The 20185-nt window shown below is 35.4% G+C and overlaps 1 protein-coding gene across 3 annotated transcripts in view; it reads right to left on the reverse strand.

Annotated features, from left to right (window-relative positions):
• The window catches only part of PCDH7 (protocadherin 7), a 424945-nt gene that overhangs the window by 226057 nt on the left and 178703 nt on the right, over positions 1-20185 (reverse strand). For 2 of the 3 annotated variants that reach the window (XM_040486161.1, XM_040486172.1), the window contains one exon: positions 7382-7598. In XM_040486161.1, coding sequence (XP_040342095.1) covers positions 7382-7598 — 217 coding nt within the window. The remainder of the gene's footprint in view (positions 1-7381; positions 7599-20185) is intronic. The other variant, XM_040486182.1, reaches the window with a different exon arrangement.

The raw sequence follows: 20185 nt of genomic DNA on the forward strand, positions 1-20185 counted from the left end.
ATTATTTACAGGCCCTTATTAAGATTGAAAGAACTTTATATAAAGCACACATTTTATTATTAATTATCCATATTTATAAGTGGAGCGAGAACAGACATAAATTTAATCTGTTTTGTAGTTTAGACCTGGATTTAGTGTTCTGCCAATTTCATCCCACATAAATTCTAGAGTTTTCTAAGTAATTACGTTTAGCAACAAGAACAAAAGGAAGATAATGAAAGGGAAAAAAACAATAATTTGATTAGAAAAATTAAACAAATAATTTGACTTTTTTGGCTTAACATGAAGCCTCCAGGCCAATTTAATAATTATTTTTAAGTGATGTAGAAATGGGTAGGGAGAAAGAGAGGGTACAATGCAGATAACATTTTAAGGCCTTCTCCCAGCCCAAGAAGTTATTTATAATGTAAAAATTCCAATAAGTGCATTTGAAATCATTTCATCTGTATATTTGTCCTCTCCCTTCTCGGTACTTCACTGCTCTGAACTCCTCTAATGAGTTTCCTCCTCTCACATTATAGTGAAGTTATTGAAATCAAGTTTGTATCGCCCCAACATAAGGACTTGTACCATGAAGTCAGAGATTCTTTCTCATTCACTTCAACTTCCTCAGAGAACCTTGGTCATATTTTATTTTCAACACATTTGTTGAATCAAACGAATAACCACAGATTTGTCAGTATATAATTACCTCATTAAACAAGAGACAGGGATAATATTCCACTTTGCTTTACTTAAAAAGATAATGCTTTTCATAAATTAAAAAAAAAAATAGGGGCGCCTGGGTGGCTCAGTTGGTTGAGCATCCGACTTCAGCTCAGCTCATAATCTCTCCATCTGTGAGTTCGAGCCCCGCGTCGGGCTCTGTGCTGACAGCTCGGAGCCTGGAGCCTGCTTCAGATTCTGTGTCTCCCTCTCTCTCTGACCCTCCCCTGATCATACTCTGTCTCTTTCTCTGTCAAAAATAAATAAACATTATTTTTTTAAAATAGCTGCAATAGAAGAGATAACAACAGAGTGTCTTTTATCCTCAAAGAAGAATACTCAAGTGAAACAGTTTCTCAATAAGTGGACTAACTTCTGAGGTTGAGGGTTAACTACACTTCACAGACAAATTCTACCATTTCTTTGACACATAAAAGATGCTTAAGAGTGTTGTCATATGACAGCAACATCAAATTTTTTATACATAACTCTAGAGAAAAATCAGAAAGGTCTATCTGCAAAAAAAAAAGGATGCAAAAAATATGGAGATAATACCCTAACTAAATAAGGAGCTGCACGTCGAATGCATTATCTAACAAGTGTGCTGGAATTCAGATAAGCAAATGATTTGAGAGTCTGAAGGCAACAAAGACACTAACTGACCTCTAAAGTCACTTTGAGATTTGATGAGAGCTCATTCTGTCCTCAAATGTCATAGGGCTCAATAGAGTGATCTAGTTTTAAAGGACCAAATTAGAATAAAAAGGGTAATATGGCCACACATTTTATCAGTGTTAATTATTAATACTGAGATTAAAAAAGAAAGGGCTGAGAGTTCGATAAGCATACTAATTGGTCACTTTTTTCAGCTTGTTTTCCCTGTCAGTGTGAATATTTTAGAGCAGTTCAAAGGGAAATACACACCTGAAGAATACGCATTCAACAGGAACCCTGAGCATAAATGTAAAAAGATTTTAAAAGTGAGAAAGGAATATAGGAAGTAATGATGACTTATCCCCACCTTGAAAGGTGAAGAGCACAGAGAGTGGGGTTGATTTGATGCCAGAGGATAGAATCCTCCCTTCCTTTCATTTCAGATCCTTGATATACTTAAACATATCTGATGCTTTCATGATTAAGCTATTGTGTTATGTAAAATCTGCCTAAAGTCAATAATCAAAATTACTTCCCATTACTACTTGAATCATAGTAAATAATTCTATCATCAGTTCATATGGTGAAACTATTGCTACCCATTATTTAAGTATAAACTATTAGGTGCTATTACTTCATTTAGTTTCTCCCACAATAGTATGATTTACTATTGAAGGAAGCAGGGCTAAGAGAGGTCAGAAAACTGCACTGTTACTAAGAGGACAAACCAGAATTCAAACCGATGTCATCTGGTTGCAAAGCCTATTTTTTAAACTACTATATTCTACAGACAACGTTGCTTCTTGTCTAGGACAGTATCTTCTTTGGATTCTTTTGGATTGTGCTGCTCATTTACTGGAAAACTTCCGCGGCCCACATCTTGATTGGAGACAACATCTGTAATTACTTGCTGTCTCTAATCACCACGAAAAAGCACAACTGAGTAAAGCCCTACAAAAGTGGGGGCATGGTGGACTTGGGGATACTCGAAAGGCACAAAGCCATTTCACAGATGACTAGCAAAGGAGAAAATGCAATCCAACTCTGGCAACAAGAGTGCCACACTGAAAAACAGAACCATGGAAATGCATCCTTTCCAGGGTATGTGAGTGTCTTCCTGAAGGAAAAAAAAAAAAAAAAAAAAAAAAAAAAATAGGTGGGGCATTTGTTTTGAGAGATTACGCTCCTGCCATTAACAAGTATTTGGGCATCTTTGGAAAGATGGGAGACTGACTTGTTATTTAATTTAGTCTAAATGAAAACAGTACAAACCAACAGTGACTAGATGGGGGTACCCGAAAAGTGACCCCCATTGGGTAGGTGAATTGGAAATTGGATAGATGGGAGAAAAGCAGAGAGAAAACCCTTTATCCCACACCAGGTTATGAGGTTAGTCTCCATCCTCATTATCCTTGTTCATATAAAAATGGTACTTCATTTCCAATTGGTATTTCACATATACTGTCATTTATTTCTGAAATCAAAGGACAAGCACATAGCATATACAAAACGGCTTTGTGATGGACTGTACCATGTTCTAACCATCAAAAACAATGTATTCTAAACCCTATTGAACACATGTGGAGTGAGGGGAATGACTGAAACAATGATTAAGCCTAACATACAATTCTGAAAATGTAAGAGAGCTTGGAAGTGGGGGTACGCTCAAAAATATTAGTGTATAAATATCAAAATGATCTTTTAAAAATCTGGGAACATAAAGTGGCAGAAAATTAATTAGGCATTTAGCGTGGTCAACTTTTTTTTTGACTTTATTTAAGTTTTTGAAATCTGCCTTACAGACCAACGGCTATTTTCCAGTTTTAATTTACGTCTATGTTATACTATTCGGAGGTTTACCTAGAGGAAAATAAATACCATTTTCTACCTTCTGTTCATTCTTACTCTGATCAAAGTACGTTGTCAAGCAAGAAAGTAAACGTGTTCATTCTATTGTGAGATCACTTAATTACAATTAATGTTTTGAAGGGCATTACACCCAGAGCCAGGTCAAATCTACAGATGGCTCTTGCATGGTGTGATTTGAGGGAGGCTCTAAAATTGTCTCCCACGTTGACCTGCTAGGTACCAACGTTTCTACTCACCTAGTCAGAAATCACACAATTTCATTCACTTGACTTCTTTATCTCATACGTGCATTACTACTATTAAAATGCACGGTTTGTAGGTTGCAAGGAAGGCCCTAGAATTCTTCCCTGCTCACATTAGCACAAATTTTCAAATTCATTTGCCATCTCACTAAGAGACCCAAAGTACTTTTTCTGACTTGAAGTAAAACATATAAGAAAAATGGGATGTAAGAAAAAATCACAGATTGTTGGATCTGAGTAAGATTTTAGGGTTAATTCTGTTAACTGCCTTACAAATGATTAGTAGCAGATCCAGAAGGAGTTTGTGACCTACCCATTCATAATGGCAAAATTGGGATTGGAGGTCAAATATTTCTTATATTTGAATTGTTGAACACTATATATGGTTACATGATATATAACAAAGCCAAATTAACTTGCAAAGGTAATTCTGGGGGGCGACTGGGAAGAATAAGATGACTATGGCATTAATTCAAAAGTCAAGATAAATAGTGACAATAGAGCTAAAGCGAAGGTTAAATACCACTCTGTGAGAAAGTCTGATGACAACTGCCTAATGTAGAAAAGGGCAAGTTCTTGCATAGTCAATGTATGCTCCTAATGTGATGATGGTTTTAAGCTTACTATTTGGGTTTCACTTGAATTATGAATTTATGCCAGTAGGTTTCCAATTGTTTTAACATGTCATTATCAAGTATTTTATCATTACTAAACTTCCTATCATGAGCTCCCTATTCTAAAATACCTTATCCCGTTAGGAATATTTTATTGAAATAATAAATAATCAATTTCCCCAATCTTATCGAAAGATCAACATGAAATAATCATACTATTGATAATAATAAAGAGAAAAGAAAATATTTTAGTGATCTTTTTCATAAATTAATGTATAATTCATAAACAATCCTTAAAATACTTTTTAATGATACCATTTCCATTACCGCTTTCCAGGGACCCATGGATATAAGTACCCTGGGTCTGAAATTATTAAAATGGTGGGACTCATTCGAATTATTAGATTCAGGTTTCACGAAATTATGTTTATTCTTACAGTGTATTCTTTTTCCTAAGCTAATAAAAGAATAAAACCTCATTCATCATTTGACAGTAAGGTGGGTTGGAATGTAGGCTAAAGCTTATTATAAAACCTATTAATCCACAAGCCCTCTTTATAAAATTGTGTTTATTATGCTAAAGTATAGGAAGCAAATAAAAGCTTTTGTAAAACATAAGTGCATTTCACTACTTATCTACTTAAATTTTCCTTTTAGTTATTTCAGTTACTTTTAGTTATTTCCTTACTAAAGCATCTGTGACAACTTATTTTTATCATTAGCTTTTCTAGCGTATACCCAGGTCACGTCGTGACATTGGAATGTTGTTTTTGCACTGGAAAATTATCTTCCAAACTTTACAATGAAAGTTAATCCAAAAATCAGTTATAACTACATTATTTCACATGGGTTAAAATTAAAGAAAACATTTGAGGTAATAATAATTAGGAACTAGGACAGCATCCAAAATGGTATTTTCATAGAAAATCCAATACAAATCCTGATTAAAACCTAACCAAGCAAAACGTTGCAGATTACCTGGATTCCAATTAAAGGTGACAAATGAATACTTGACAGGTTTCAATTCCAATTCTATTTATGTCAGAATGATCCATTAATATTGAAGATGAAATTACCAGAATTCAAGCAATACAATTGTACTTTATGACTAGATAGTAGTCTGAAAACTTGGTCCCAACAAAACTTATTCAAATGCCAACTGCTACATTTGGATCACCCAAAGTGAATCACATCTCCTTCTGTCATTACCTATAGATCAAGACTAACATGAATCACGGCTGGCAGATGACAAATGATTACATAAAACTGAATTTCAAGTGTCAGTTACATACAAAATCAGAAAAATCAGTTCTATTATGATGGTCGTTGCTGATGACAAGACTAAAAACATGGTTACAAAAAATAACTAAACACCTTATGTGGGAAATGTTTGTCAGTAAACTTTCTAGTTTCTTAACAAGCTCACCTGTTAAGTTTTCCATGACATGTATGTTTCCTAAAAAGTAACTGATAATGTGTTTGTCATATATAATTATGTTTCTTACTCATCATTTCTTTCTTATTTTAAAGGTCGGATCCCCTCAAACTCAAAAAAACAGAAAAATAACATTAAAATGTGATTATAATGCCAATGATGCAAAATTCTTTCTGTTACTAAAGCTGACATCCCAAAATAAATAAATACTTCCTTATACATACGGTTGCTGAGAATGAGATAAATACTTTTTTAAACACAAATAAAATGATAACATCAAAAGGTAATCACAGATATAGGAATGTCCTTAAAATAAATCAATCCTTCCTTCCTTCTTAGGTGTGTGTATGTGTAATATTATTATAGTATCTTAGCTTAATTTTTACTTTTGTGCAAAGCATTTCAAACATATTTGCCTTAGAAATATATTCATCAGCAATGTAATTTATACCAAAATTTGGTAGTCATTTAAAATGATACTAAAAAATAGTTCATTCTTAAAAAGCACATCAAACTCCCATCCACATAATCATACACCCCCATACACACAGATAAGCATGCCTTTATAGCCATAAGGCAAATGCCATATAACTCTGGATTGTTCATCAAGAGGGATATCCATCAACAGATCCTGATATCATATCTTCTCACCCAGATAACAATGTAGAAAACTAATTATTTAACATGATTTAGTTTAGCCATAATTTCACTTGGGCTCACTTGTCATCTATTACGCTCTAAGGTTGGATTTTAATATTCATAGGTAAACTTCCAGAAAAAAAATCAGATTTCCCTGAATTAATATGCTCTATTTGCATACCATCACTAAAGAAACCAGTGTATAACAAAAGTTAGAATGTCTTATTTCACTTGGGTGATGGGATGGTGAAAGGCAAATCCATTTCAAGTGTTCACCAGAGATATAATGTGTGTGATCCCCCTTCCTTCACTTACATATAACCAAATCTCTTTTTACATTTGAAATAATCATAAAATTAGTATGAACTTTCCTGTTCCATCATTTGACACAAAGCTATTCCTAAGACATTTACTTATAACCTGAAATCCAAAAAATAAATCACCCGTTTGGGGGAAACATAAACAGATGTGAAAAGTTTATAAGAACTATCTGCAGTCTAACTTTATAACATCAAGAAAGTGTAGAGAAGGCCAATTGTGGTAATTATGAGAATCATCTCACAAAAGGGTAAGAATATGGAGTCCTAAAATTTGCTTTCTTCTCTTTCCCTTGCACAAAAATGAGAAGAAAAAAAAAACCTTATAATTAAATGACAAGGAGTTCTAATAGTATTTACAATCTATTTTTTGAGAATAAGATATCATCGTTCTTGTTTGACTCCATTTCAGCTATCACTCAAAAGGAGAGGTTCCAAAACGCTTTACTGAATACGTCAGAAAAGAAAGGATTGAGCAAAGTGTGTTTATTGTCATTTCCTTTCACTGAGGCTGGACAATTGCAGTTGAAGAAATAGTTGCATGACAAAAATGAATAGAAGAAAACAATAACATAAGACCTTTATCAGTTTCTATCGTTTAGGTATTATGAGTTAATTTTGTTTAGTTTTTTGGTTTTTTTCATAGAAGGTACTAGTCTGATTTATTTGTAAATGTGTTTACTTCTGACAGGTTGTTTGAAAATGATGGTGCAAGTTTGGTGAATTTTATCTATACAGTTATGTTCCTTTATTTGGTATTTCTGGACTTTAGCAAATATTTATTTTTTTTAGGTACAATAGTTTTAGTGTCAGCTATTTTGTTTTGGATTTAGACTGAGCCTCATGAGTCTACTTATTATGGCTCACTAGCGTGATTATGTGTGTGGATGCTGTGTTTGCCCCTACCATTTTCCATATGCTCTGCCTCACCAACACTGCCATCCGGCGTGGTCCTTTCGTAGCTGTCCTCTGGGAGTGGAAGGGCACCCAGCCTTGGCCCTGATGAACTCTTACTGCTTGGTGTCTCTGACTCCTCCAGCCCGCTGTCATAGCAACTCTGCAGTGACCCCTGATGTGGGTCCTGAGGCTGACTCACAACAGAAAACGTCACTCTACGAAATGGCTGCAAAAGAAAAGATTCTGAATGTCACTAAAGTGTAAGATTGTAAACGATCTTATTACAAAACACATAAACGACATACATCAAGGACTACCGGCGACTCATTCAATACAAAACGGTTAGAGATGTTCAACTCTATTTGGTTAACTGTGTTATCTGAGGCAGTGCCTAGAATTTCATTTTCATTGTGGAAAAAAAAAAAAAAAACCCTGAAAATTCCCTTTCTGCAACAGAGATAAGAAAACAGCAATTTCACTAAAATACACATTTAACTCTATGTTAGTACCATGTATTCAACCTTCTTCTATTCTGTAGTCTTCACTTCAAATTTGCTTCTCACAAATAGACTCTATCACAAGTGTCACTGATTTGGGAAGGCAATACACATTGAAATAATCATTGTAGGCATTCATTTTTAAAAACTCTGTCTGTATGATACAATGGTTTTAAAATGAGTGTTCTGGCAGTTGACTCAAACTATTAAAGGGATAACTAATAAATAGGAATTTAGGGACACTGTTAGGAGATAGGAATACATTCCTGTTTTTCTTCTTATTAAAAATATTACCTATTGACCCTGAGACTGTAAGGGTAGCATTGAACTAATAGATAAAAGTTCCTTTAACCAGGGAACAGAAAATAAACCCCAAAGCTTAATTGTATGTGCTTACAACGACCGTTTATAGTTTGTTCAAAAGTAGTTACCGCACGCACAGCCTTTAAATTGTAATTTTAAAGTGTTGTAATTTTTTATCCAGTTGGATCCCACAAGTTACTATGACACCAAAGGTGGCTGCACTGAAGATTTACTATGTACAGAATTTACAGATTATTGTAACTACAAAACAAAACAAAAAAATTAGGCTCATTAAGGGAACAAACTAATGCCATGCATTGATAGTATTCTGCACATAACAGTTGAGGGAAAAAAGAAAAACAATATAAAAAGGTTCTGTGATATCTCTCTGAGATTATTCTTGGCAATAGCTGTAGCCATTAAAAACTTGTGTGTGACTTGAAAACGGCATATATGTATTTTTTAAACTTACAGCTCAGACTGGTGCTTTTTAATATAAGGTATAAAAATAATAATGTTGCCAGAAAATAGTGAGAAAGGTCGAAAGCCTTTTTTTTTGCACTTTTATAACTTGAATACGAATGGTTCAAATCATGACTCATGACTGGACCAATCTACACATGTAGGTTATTCAAGGGAAAGCTAAGAAGAGTTACAGTATTTCCCCCAAATTTATAAAGTGGTTTCACTAGAGACAAATGCATGCTTCCACAAATCTTCCCTTCACTTTATCTCAGAACACTGGCCAGGAATATTGTCCATTGTTAGCTTTTCTAACCCAGTACCTTGCCCTTCATGTACTTATTTGGAAAAGACAGTCTTAATAAAATCCTATCTTTCATTCTAATTCAAAATCAAACATTTAGAACTGCTGAATACTATTAGGAAGGGAAAACATTTCTCTTCTTTATAATGTTTCACCAAATTGGAACTACAGTATTTTTAAAACAATAATGAAATACTTCTAGTACAAATAGCATATATATATATATATATATATATATATATATATATATAATGACCCAAAATTTACTGGCAATAAACTCTAAAATCATTACTCTTATTTCATTAATACTACTTCTATTTCTTCACAATAATACAATTGTGATGTTTTAACTTATATTTTAAGTAAATATAGAAGTCGATATGTATTTACCAGGCTTTATCTTATGTGCACAAAGTTTCTTAATTTTTTTTTCTATTTATCACTCCCAAATGACTGCAAATTATCTGAATTTCCTCAGTCTCACCTCAGAAATAAGGCCACTCACCGTTTCCTAAAACCACACTGTTCTGCACAAAGAAAATATTCAGTAAATACTATTGAACAATAAGTTTTAAATGGCAATGTTGAATTTAGAAAAGGACAGTAATGGTCATTCAGACATATCACTTCAAGACATAGCAATGGGTCACACACACACACACACACACACACAGAAAGGACTGTCAAATGCTATTCTTGATTCTCAAATCTTTAAAAAAAATTTTTACGTTTATTTATTTTTGACAGAGAGAGAGAGACAGAACATGACTGGAGGAGGGGCAGAGAGAGAGAGGGAGATACAGAATCTGAAACAGGCTCCAGGCTCTGACCTGTCAGCACAGAGCCCGACGCTGGGCTGGAACTCACAGATGGCGAGATCATGACCTGAGCTGAAGTCGGACGCTCAACTGACTGAGCCACCCAGGTACCCCTCAAACCTTTTAGAAACAGTCTCATTAACCCAAGAAGAAAGATCAAAATGAATACAGAAACACTAATACATACTAATAAATTGACAAAGGAAAGTATATAATAAATTATGAGAAATGTTATCCCATCTCTATATAAAAATAGAAAAAACGGTGATGTTTACGTGATGGGAGTAAACTCAGAATCTGTAATTAAATGCTGGTTCCACCAAAGTAGTAGTAGGACAGCACATGGGTGATAGGTTATGTTTGTAACAAAAAATGTCAAAAATCAGATAATTATTTTTCTATCATGTACAGTATAACAGCTTCTATGAATCTGTGTATTTTCTGTGACTATTTTAATTTCCATGAATTATTTTAGGTTACATATTAAATTTAATGATGAAAAGAAAGCTGTTTTAAATTTAAAATACTAAGATCTATTTATATAATAGAAAATGTCTAGATTCATGAATGCTTTTTGTATGTGTAGAAAAACCAAAAAAATAAATAAATAAATAACACTTAATGGATGAAACAAAAATAACTGACAATAAAAATCCAAAATAGAGAGTATCATACAATGAATCATGAAAAATCCCATCCATCATTTTTTTAATGCTTATTTTTGAGAGTCAGAGACAGCACGAGTGGAGGAGGGGCAGAGGCGGAGGGAGACACAGAAGCCGAAGCTCCGAGCTGTCAGCACAGAGCCTGATGCAGGGCTCGAAATCACAGACCATGAGATTATGACCTGAGCCGAAGTTGGACGCTTAATCGACTGAGCCACCCAGGCGCGCCCCCCATCCGTCATTTTTAACCACATTTTAAAATATTCCATTACAATTCAGCAATACCAACAATATCAGTATTACATTACTATTTCAAGGTCTATTTTGATAGTTTTTTGAAAACAAAATTCTTCTGGCAAAGTATTTAAGTTGGCTATGTGAACAAATTAGTGCTGAATCCTAAATCCTGAAGGAAAACCCATTGATGCAAGGGTTAAGGTTTTGTTCCAATGGTAAATCAGACACACAGATTAGATGGATAGACAGATGATAGATAAATAGTAGATAGATAGATAGATAGATAGATAGATACAAGATACAGATAAAGAGACAAATAAATGGGCAGATAGACAAGTATTTACATATCATCATTCATCACCAGTTTGGGTCTATTGAGAAGATAGGTTGTACAGCAGAAGTTAAGATAAAGAAATCACATTGTTTATAGATTCTCAAAATGCTGACTCAATAAAAAATGGAAAGCACTATGTTGACTGTGTGGCATGACACAGAGAATGAATTTGCATTATATATATATATGTACATATATATACATACATATACATGTATGTATATGTATATATATATTATTATATATATATATAACTATCACTTAGTTAATTATTGATACTCTGGAGTAGCGTGGTTTACATGGGGATTCTTGAACCTAGATGTGCCTTAGAATGGCCCAGAGAACTTGTCAAAAAGCACCAAGCCAGTACAGGGCTTCAGCTTAAACCCAATGAATCAGTGTTCAGAGTGTGAATGGATATCAGTAGTTTATAAAGTCCCTCTGAGTAATGAAGAGGCACAGAGAGGAAGGAGAAACCCTGCAACTGAAAGCAGTCAAAAAGACAAACTCCCCAGGAAGCCAGGTGGTCCTTTAAGTATTCCTTGATAAAGTTTCTCTGGAGAATGAGTAGAACCATGGCTTCATCTTGGGGTGCAAAAGTATGGACATGAAGACATCTGGTGACCTGAAGTGTCTGAGCTTTGTATTATTCTGTCCAGAGTGGCAAATGATTTCTTGTCTTGCAAAGACAAGCTGGTCTTTCTAAAACAGGAAAAAGCACTAGAAGAGAAAAAACTGTCAGCCTTCTAGCATTTTGAAATTGTGAAGATGTGTTCAAAAATTAAATAAGTAATGCAAGAAAAGGGTCTTCAAGAAAAGCATTCCAAAAATTTTGAGTGGAAAATGCGCGACAATTACACACAAGAGGGAGTGGTAATCGAAGATTTTATGGAGGCAAATGAATGCTCTAATTGAATAAGTGAGATTGAAGATGTGTTTAGACCATTTCATGCAAAGGAGTAGGAAGAAGAAATGTTGGTGGCAGAGAATTATGCCAAGAAAAAGTGAACTATGAGAAAAACATCAATGGCAATGGGCAGCAAGGCGTTAGAATGTCTGGATGCTTGGATTTACTCATTATTTCACTATACGTACATTTGCTTTATATTCATTATCTCTCAGGGTTTCCAGGATGCCCCAACATTGTTTTTACAAATTAAAAAAACTCAAAATCGTATAGGTGTGTATATAAAAACAGATCAAGTATAATATAATTAGTTTTCCAATGAAATGGAGATACAAAAATATGCCATGAAACTTGCTTAGGATTTAGGGCAGGCATTGCAAAGGAAGGGTTTGTAGGTTGAGACTTCTAAGGAGAAATTGAGAAAGTGGGGATAGACTATTAATTTTCAAAATAGGACATAAGAGGATTACAGTTAAAAGAAAAAGGTGTGTGCAAAGAGTTTTGTTTATTTATGCACAGTTCTATCTTTCTTCATTTTTTTCTGAAAACATTTGCTTTAAGGTCAATGTTTGAAGGCACAGCTAAAAGCCCCGTAACATAAGGTACAATAGGGATGAATGAAATCAGAGAAATAAGTAAACTAAGAATGAAAAAAAGAAATTAAAAATAAAATTACAAAGGCAAGGTAAACAGTAAAACATGTTGAGTAATAGGATGTATGGTATGCGTGTGTGTAATGAAAAAAAAATGTTATATTGGAAATAACAGAAAAAGGAAAGGATTTTATTCCAAACACCTCTATAGTTTCACTATTGACCTCAGTCAAGTTAGCTGACCTTTTGGTTCTTTTGCCTTAGGCTCAGGGTCTAAAATGGAGATAACGATACCTTACTAACTTAAATTCTCTGAGAAATAATCAGATGGTTTACAAAATAAAAACCTGAAGCTTCCTCAAAGAGGGAACTATAAATGGTATCATATCTGAGGCCAAAGCTATATAACTAGAGTGATATCTTTTATTACGTTTTAGGTTTTTGCTTTTTCCTTTTCTTGTCTGTTTGGTTTTTTTTTTTTTTTTTTGTATTGTTTTGTTGTTGTTGTTGTTGTTTTAATATAGAACTTGTTCAGTAATCCACAAAGTTTCTAAATAGAATTTTAAAAATTCATATGAAATTTCAAATCTAATTCTCCTGTTAATGTGGTGCTTTTATTGTTCAAATGCAAGCTGCTCATAAAATAAATATGTGCATACAAGGGTGCCATTTTTTCAAAAGGTGTTTGAATCTAATCATCTATTGGGCATGAATGTCTCTGCGGTCACTTCTTTTGGAATGTCATTTATCAACTAATTGTTCCTCCAATTATGACACAGAGGAGAATTTCACTGGAAGACACATCCTACTACAGGGACTTTTCAGATATTTTAGAGGTCGCTGCAAATATATTCAAAAATATTAACTCCAGATAATATGCAATCCCTAAGGCATTAGATGTATCTTCCTCCTTATCCCAGGCCCCAGTTGATGGAAATGCATCAGAGTTGGCATTGATTTAAAGTCCTAAAGACTTAGAAGAAGCATTCTCCATTCTTTATATAATTTTATTCACTTCATTTTCTGAAAATCTAGAGGTCCAATGGGAAATGGGCAGAAATGTAATGGAGAGGTCTTCTACCTTCTATACGCAGGCTGTGGGGAGCCCAAGGTGGTTGCCTTTTTCTTCCCTCCCCTATTTTTTCGGAAATGCTCATGAGTCCTTGGGTAAGAGGTGTATGAATGCAGTAAACATTTCCCTATAAGATTAATTTCACAGACTGGAAAGGACAAACACAGAAAATAAGGATTTAAATTCGGTGCTGTGGGGTACACAATGTAACGTATTCAATAAATGCATTTGCTCTTTAATATTTTTGATACTCTTTCTTTTTCTGGAAAATGTGAACAGATGTTAAAACTGGTATATCAGTAAACTTGGGATTAGGAGAAATATAACCTGCTTGATGAGGAAGGGAGTTAGACTATATTTTTATCTTTATCTTTATCTTTTTTTCCTTTTTTTTTTTTTTTTTTTTTTGAGAGGAAGGGAATTTAAGAAGGGTAGGGGCAAAAAGAGAGAGAGAATCCCAAGCAGGATCCACACCCAGCACAGAACCCATGCAGGGCTCGATCTCACAGCCATGAGAGTATGATCTGAGCCCCAATCAAGAGTCAGAAGTTCAACCATGAGCCACCCAGGAGCCCCTAGACTATATCTTGATTACAGAAATAAAGCTTGCATTCTAATGACATTATGGCAATGGGCATAAAGCATTCATGAAGGGAAAATGTGATGAACATTTGATTCATTATTTTTCTCTAAAATTGCATCTCTATAACTGATAATGCAAATTGCCAAACAGTAAACCTAAATCTAGGCAATATAACAGGTTTACAGGTCACACGAGATGTTACCAGAATTTCTACTTCAAATATGAGCTGGGACCAGATATCACCCTACTCTTCTTCAGAAGGTTCAAAGGAGGTCAAGTCAATACATTTCACATTCATAAGATGATTGAAGGAATTTTCTTTAAAAAATTTTGCTTTGGGACACCTGGGTGGCTCAGTCAGTTAAGTGTCCGACTTCGGCTCAGGTGGTGGTCTCATAGCTCGTGAGTTCGAGCCCCACGTCGGGCTCTGTGCTGACAGCTCAGAGCCCGGAGCCCGCTTCAGATTCTGTGTCTCCCTCCCTCTGTGTCCCTCCTCTGCTCATGTTCTATCTCCTCTGTCTTTCTTAAAAATAAATAAACATTAAAAAAATTTTTTTAAAGTTTTGTTTTGTTTTGTTTTTACTGTCTAGAAAGCTGATGTCAAGTTTTACTAAAGGTATGATAACTACCACAATTTCTATTTCATCTTGCAGATTCATTAATTTTTTTTTAATTTTAGAGACTCATAAAACCACTCCCTTTTTGAAAGCACTGGCATAATAACATGTAGCATTTATAACTTGAAACATTGAGAAAATTCACTTTGAAACAAATATGCTATTTTGTTTTCAGAATTCAATAATTGCCAAATATATGTGACATTACGAGGGGCTACCCATTAAAAAAAATCATGAAGCCCACTGACAGTTCCCAAGAAAAGCAATAGAGACCACATACATATTCACAAGTAGATGGATATTTATTATTTATTCTTCATTGTTAATTGATTTAAAAAGTGACTATCATAGAACCAAAGCACATTTTATGGCCCATAATCAGACATTCTCAAAGGTATTTGCCCTCTACCTGCATTAGCAAAATCTTCTGAGTGACAGCCTGCACAGTAAAAACTTGTTTTCTTTGATAGGACAGTGGCCGATTTAGAAAATGGTAAACAACTGAGGTGAACTTCAGAAATATCCTGCTGTGCACACTACTTGCAGTAAAGAGAAAACATAACCTCGGGGAAGAGTGCAGGAACTGTCCACATCTTATAACCTAGTGACTCCATGTTTATGGGGATTTCGTTTGCAAGAGGATAAGACCCTAAGGATGCTGCGGAAAGAACTTCAGGGTAAATCTCTTTCCTTTTTTTTTTTTTTTTTTTAATTTATTTTTTTTTTCAATTATTTATTTTTGGGACAGAGAGAGACAGAGCATGAACGGGGGAGGGGCAGAGAGAGAGGGAGACACAGAATCGGAAACAGGCTCCAGGCTCTGAGCCATCAGCCCAGAGCCCGACACGGGGCTCGAACTCACGGACCGTGAGATCTTGACCTGGCTGAAGTCGGACGCTTAACCGACTGCGCCACCCAGGCGCCCCTAAATCTCTTTCCTTATTGAATACTGCTCTGCGTCCTGCAGACAACTTTATTGAGGACTTTAAATCTGCACCTTCCTTTTTAGCTTCAATAGTTTTTCATAAATTGTCTCCTTATCTGGAACTCACATACAGCTGTCTTAGTCATATCAATTATTTCTGAATGGGCTGAAAAGGCTTTTTTATTTTTTCCAATTCACTTAGTTACGTCCATCAAACAGACTTCTAATGACTCTCTTTGTCAGTCATAAAGCAATGAAACAGGCATGGAGCAGAACATCGCAGCATTCATAAGGAACACTACATTTTATTTTTAAAGAGGATCTAGCTAAGTCTGTGAGATCTTTCTTGCAACGGCACAGGTACTTGATTAATCTGCAAACATTTTCAACTGACGTCAATGGTTACCGCACAAACATATCTAGGATTCCATAGTGCCTTAAATGGAATACGTCTGGCAGGACCTTCAAACGAACTTTAACCAGGTCTTTTAAACTCTTTAGGGGCATCTTCTCTGGCTCACATCTCAGGATTTTTCCATACTTCAAACAGTTTTTCTTTCTTTCAAGTCAATAGCAGATGAAAGGATACTAAAAAGTAACATGTTGAAACATTTGGACTAGTTAATTAAAATGCTCATTGGGGAAGAAATAAAATAACTGTATTTATTTCTTTTGACTTGCATGTAATTACATATTTGACATTATTGTTTATGTTTGTCCTACACAGGTTGAGGATGCAGATGATACTTTATAATTCTTAGTCCAGTAGATAATAAACTACCTAATATTGCAAAGGAACAGTGATATCAATATTAAAATAGTGGCCGCTACGTATTGTAAAGGTACTATTTATTTTACTCCTGCTATCACTTCTCCTCGTTCCATCCCTACATGGGTCATATTATATTCTGATTTTGCAAATGAGAAAAAAAAGTTAGTGAATTTCAGTATTTACTCAAGAACTACTCTAGTCTAAAAATACAAATGGATCTCCTATTTCCCACCCCCTCATGAAAAACGGCAGGAAACAGAATAGCCAAAGCCTAAAATTCTTAGCAAATGAATGCAAACTTTTTTTTCTAAAACTTTTAAAATAGGTATTATGCTCTCAAACACAAATTGTGGGTCCTCTACACTGTGGACACGATTGTTTGATCTATCTTTTGCTCTATTTACTGTCTATAGACACCTGGTCCAGGATTAGCAAACTTTTTCTGTTAAGAGACAGAAAGTAAATATTTTAGGCTTTGCAGGTCACAGGTCTCTGCCCCCACCACTCAATGCTGCTATTGTTGTGCAAAAAGAGCCACTGAACATACATAAATGAATGCGTATGGCCATGTTCCAATGATACTTTATTTATGGAAATAGAAATTTGAATTTCATATAATTTCCACATTCTGTGAAGTATTATTTTTAACTTTTTTTTCAACCATATAAAAATGTAAAAAATTAAATGTAAAGAGTACAACTTTTCTGTTGTATTGACATTTTTAAACATTATCGTGAACTTTTCAAGTAGTGTGTAAAATCCTCATAAGCAATGTTAATCCATTATACCTCTGTTTCAACGATCGTGCCTTGAAAATAGTTTATATTCAATTGTCATTTATTGACATGTTTCAATATTTCTTGTCCTTTTTGGAAATAACTCTTTTTTAAATTTTTTTTTAATGTTTATTTATTTTTGAGAGAGACAGAGAGACAGAGAGCAGGGGAGAGGCAGAGACAGAGAGGGAGACACAGAATCTGAAGCAGGCTCCAGGCTCTGAGCTGTCAGTACAGAGCCCGACGCAGGGCTTGAACCCACAGACCACGAGATCATGACCCAAGTCAAAGTCAGATGTTTAACCGACTAAGCCACCCAGGCGCCCCTGGAAATAACTCGTACCTGGGGAATCAGAAGAACTGGATTTAAGTACTGGCTCTGGTATTAAGTGTGAAATATGGGGAAAAGACTAATCTTCAACTTTAGTATGTTTGACTTTAAAATGAAGAAGTTATAGCAGAAGATATTGAATATCTTTTCCCGTTTCTTAATTCTGAAACTGTAGAAGCTGGGTGTGTTGTATTAGGGAATCAATGGCTGAAATCAGCGATTGTAAAGTAGACTTTGCTCACCCATTAAGAAATTCCTTAGAACACTGCCTGCAAATACTAATGCATCTTGGAACGCATTTACTCACCAAATCAAGATCATGAACAAAAATATGCATAATAATCCAATATCTTAGTCAATTACCTTACTGAAAAGTTACAAAAATGGGAAGGTTCCTTCAGGCTTACCACTTTTCATGAAAAGGTAAAGACATTCATCTGAAATGTCAGCTCCTTGGAATATGTTTGCCTAAAATCTCACCTATCCTCTGAAACTGCCTCTTTTGTGATTCCCTTTTCACTGAACCACGTGAAAATGCTGAGTTCCTACTGTGTGCTGAAAACTGTGACATCTCACTCATTTCTCAAAGGTGTGAGTCAAATAGCAGAGGTTGGCAAGGTTGGTATGGAACAGAATGGTGAAAGCATCTTGGGCCACGCTTGGATTGCACCTCCTACTTCCTACTTTATTTGAAACTCGGCACAGTCCCTTGTAAGTTTCTATGTTTACACTCACAGAGAAGCAGGAAGGCAGAAGGGGTAAGTCCTACTTCGAAAAAGAGAATATTGACAAGCAACTAATGAGAAAAATACTGTCTTCACAAAGACATTCAACGCAACAAAGACTTACTAAGCACTTGCTTTGTGCCCACCACTGTGCTGAAAAATCTACATACTGCAAATCCAGCCATTAGGCTCAGTTGGGCACGTGTAGATTAATCACGCAAAAGCACTCAGAATGCAAGCAGAGGTTTCTTTTCCTTTTTCGTTTTCCTTTCTTTTGCTATTGTGATAAGCATCAAAAGCTCAGTTCACATGCCGCTCGGTTGCTTTGCATGACTACTCTACACACCCATGGGGTTCCAGAAGCAGCTGAATGAAGTCGATAAACCTATGTCTTATGCTACGCAGTTGGAGTTAGTCTGTAGCAGTTCAAGGGAGCAATGCTGAAGAACCAAGTGGAACCGCAGGAAAACTGCTCAGGTTTCCAGCTACTAAAACATAAATGAACAAATAGGCAACAATAACAAAGATGAAAAATAGCCTTTCAGAAGCTACCTCCTAAAATACATAGAAGCTTAGGCGCACAGATAGAAGCCTGCCTCACGAGAGCCCGACTCAGTTCTCCCGTACTGAAGTGAATGAAAATGAAATGTTCATTTTAAGATTCACTCAAACAGATGCTCCGGAATTTTCGTCTCCTTTTTCCTTTTCCATCTTAGACACTTCATCCAAACTGCACCTGGTCAATCTGTTTACGAGACTACATACATTTAAAAACATTTACTTTTCCCATCCTATGGAATGAAGTTTTGTGCCCTTAAATAGCATCCCTTGGTCTGGATGGATTACAATGTCTAACAGGAATCAAGAGAGACACACGGAGAAAGGCTCTGAAGTGTTCCTTAAACGTTTAATTATTAAACTCAGTTGAAACCTCATTCTTGAGCCAGAACAGCTTCTACACAGGTGAACCTTCTGCTACCCTGGTGAACTCATTTTCTCTGCCATCCCTGCCAGCTTACTTGTTTTATCTCACTTACCTGCACTTCGTTCAAAAGACAGGCTACCAGTGTCCGTAAAACGTCCAAGGAAAAAATGTATTCAAAGCCCATATGCTAATTTTCATCTCTCAGTGCAAGTCAAATGACTGCAAAAGAATCAGTGGATATGGGTGTTGGTAGACAGAAAAATGGACCAAGATGATGTCCACATTCTCGAATCCCTGGAAACTGTGAGCAGGCAACCTGACGTGCAAAGGGGGATTTATTTTTAGATAGAATTAAGGTTGCTAATCAACTGACCTTAAGACAGGGAGACTGTTTTGGACTACCTGGGTGGGTCTGATGTAATCTCAAGGATTTTTTTAAAAATAGGAAAGGCAGAAAAAGAGATCAAAACGATGCAATGTGAGAACTGTCCTCACCCTTGATAACTTGGAACAGAGAAGAAAGGGGCACAGGCCAGGTCATACAGGTGGCCTCTAGAAGCTATTAAAGGCTGAGAAGGGAATAGATTTTCTTCTAGGGCCTCCAGAATAAACACTACCCACCAACACCCTTATTTTTGGCCCAGAGGGACCTATTTTCGATTTCTGACCTCAAAAACTATATGACAAATTAGCATAGTTTTAAGCCACTAAATTTTAGGTAATTTGTCATAGCCCACAATAGGAAACTTAGAGGGTGAACCATGAACCTGAGGTGTAGTGGGGAGGAAATAGAAGTGAAGCATTTGGGCTTTGGTTTCACATTTATGAAAGGGGTTAGAATCATCAGTCAAATGCACATTAGTGTTGCGTTCCTAGATCACCCCACCTATAGGATATTGAGAATTAGCATGCCATTCTATTTTTTTTTTTTTTGAATGTTTATTTACTTTTGAAGGAGAGACAGAGG

Source organism: Herpailurus yagouaroundi, unplaced genomic scaffold, assembly GCF_014898765.1.
Source record: "Herpailurus yagouaroundi ecotype Mexico unplaced genomic scaffold, PumYag 28, whole genome shotgun sequence".
NCBI classification, from domain to species: Eukaryota; Metazoa; Chordata; class Mammalia; order Carnivora; family Felidae; genus Herpailurus; species Herpailurus yagouaroundi.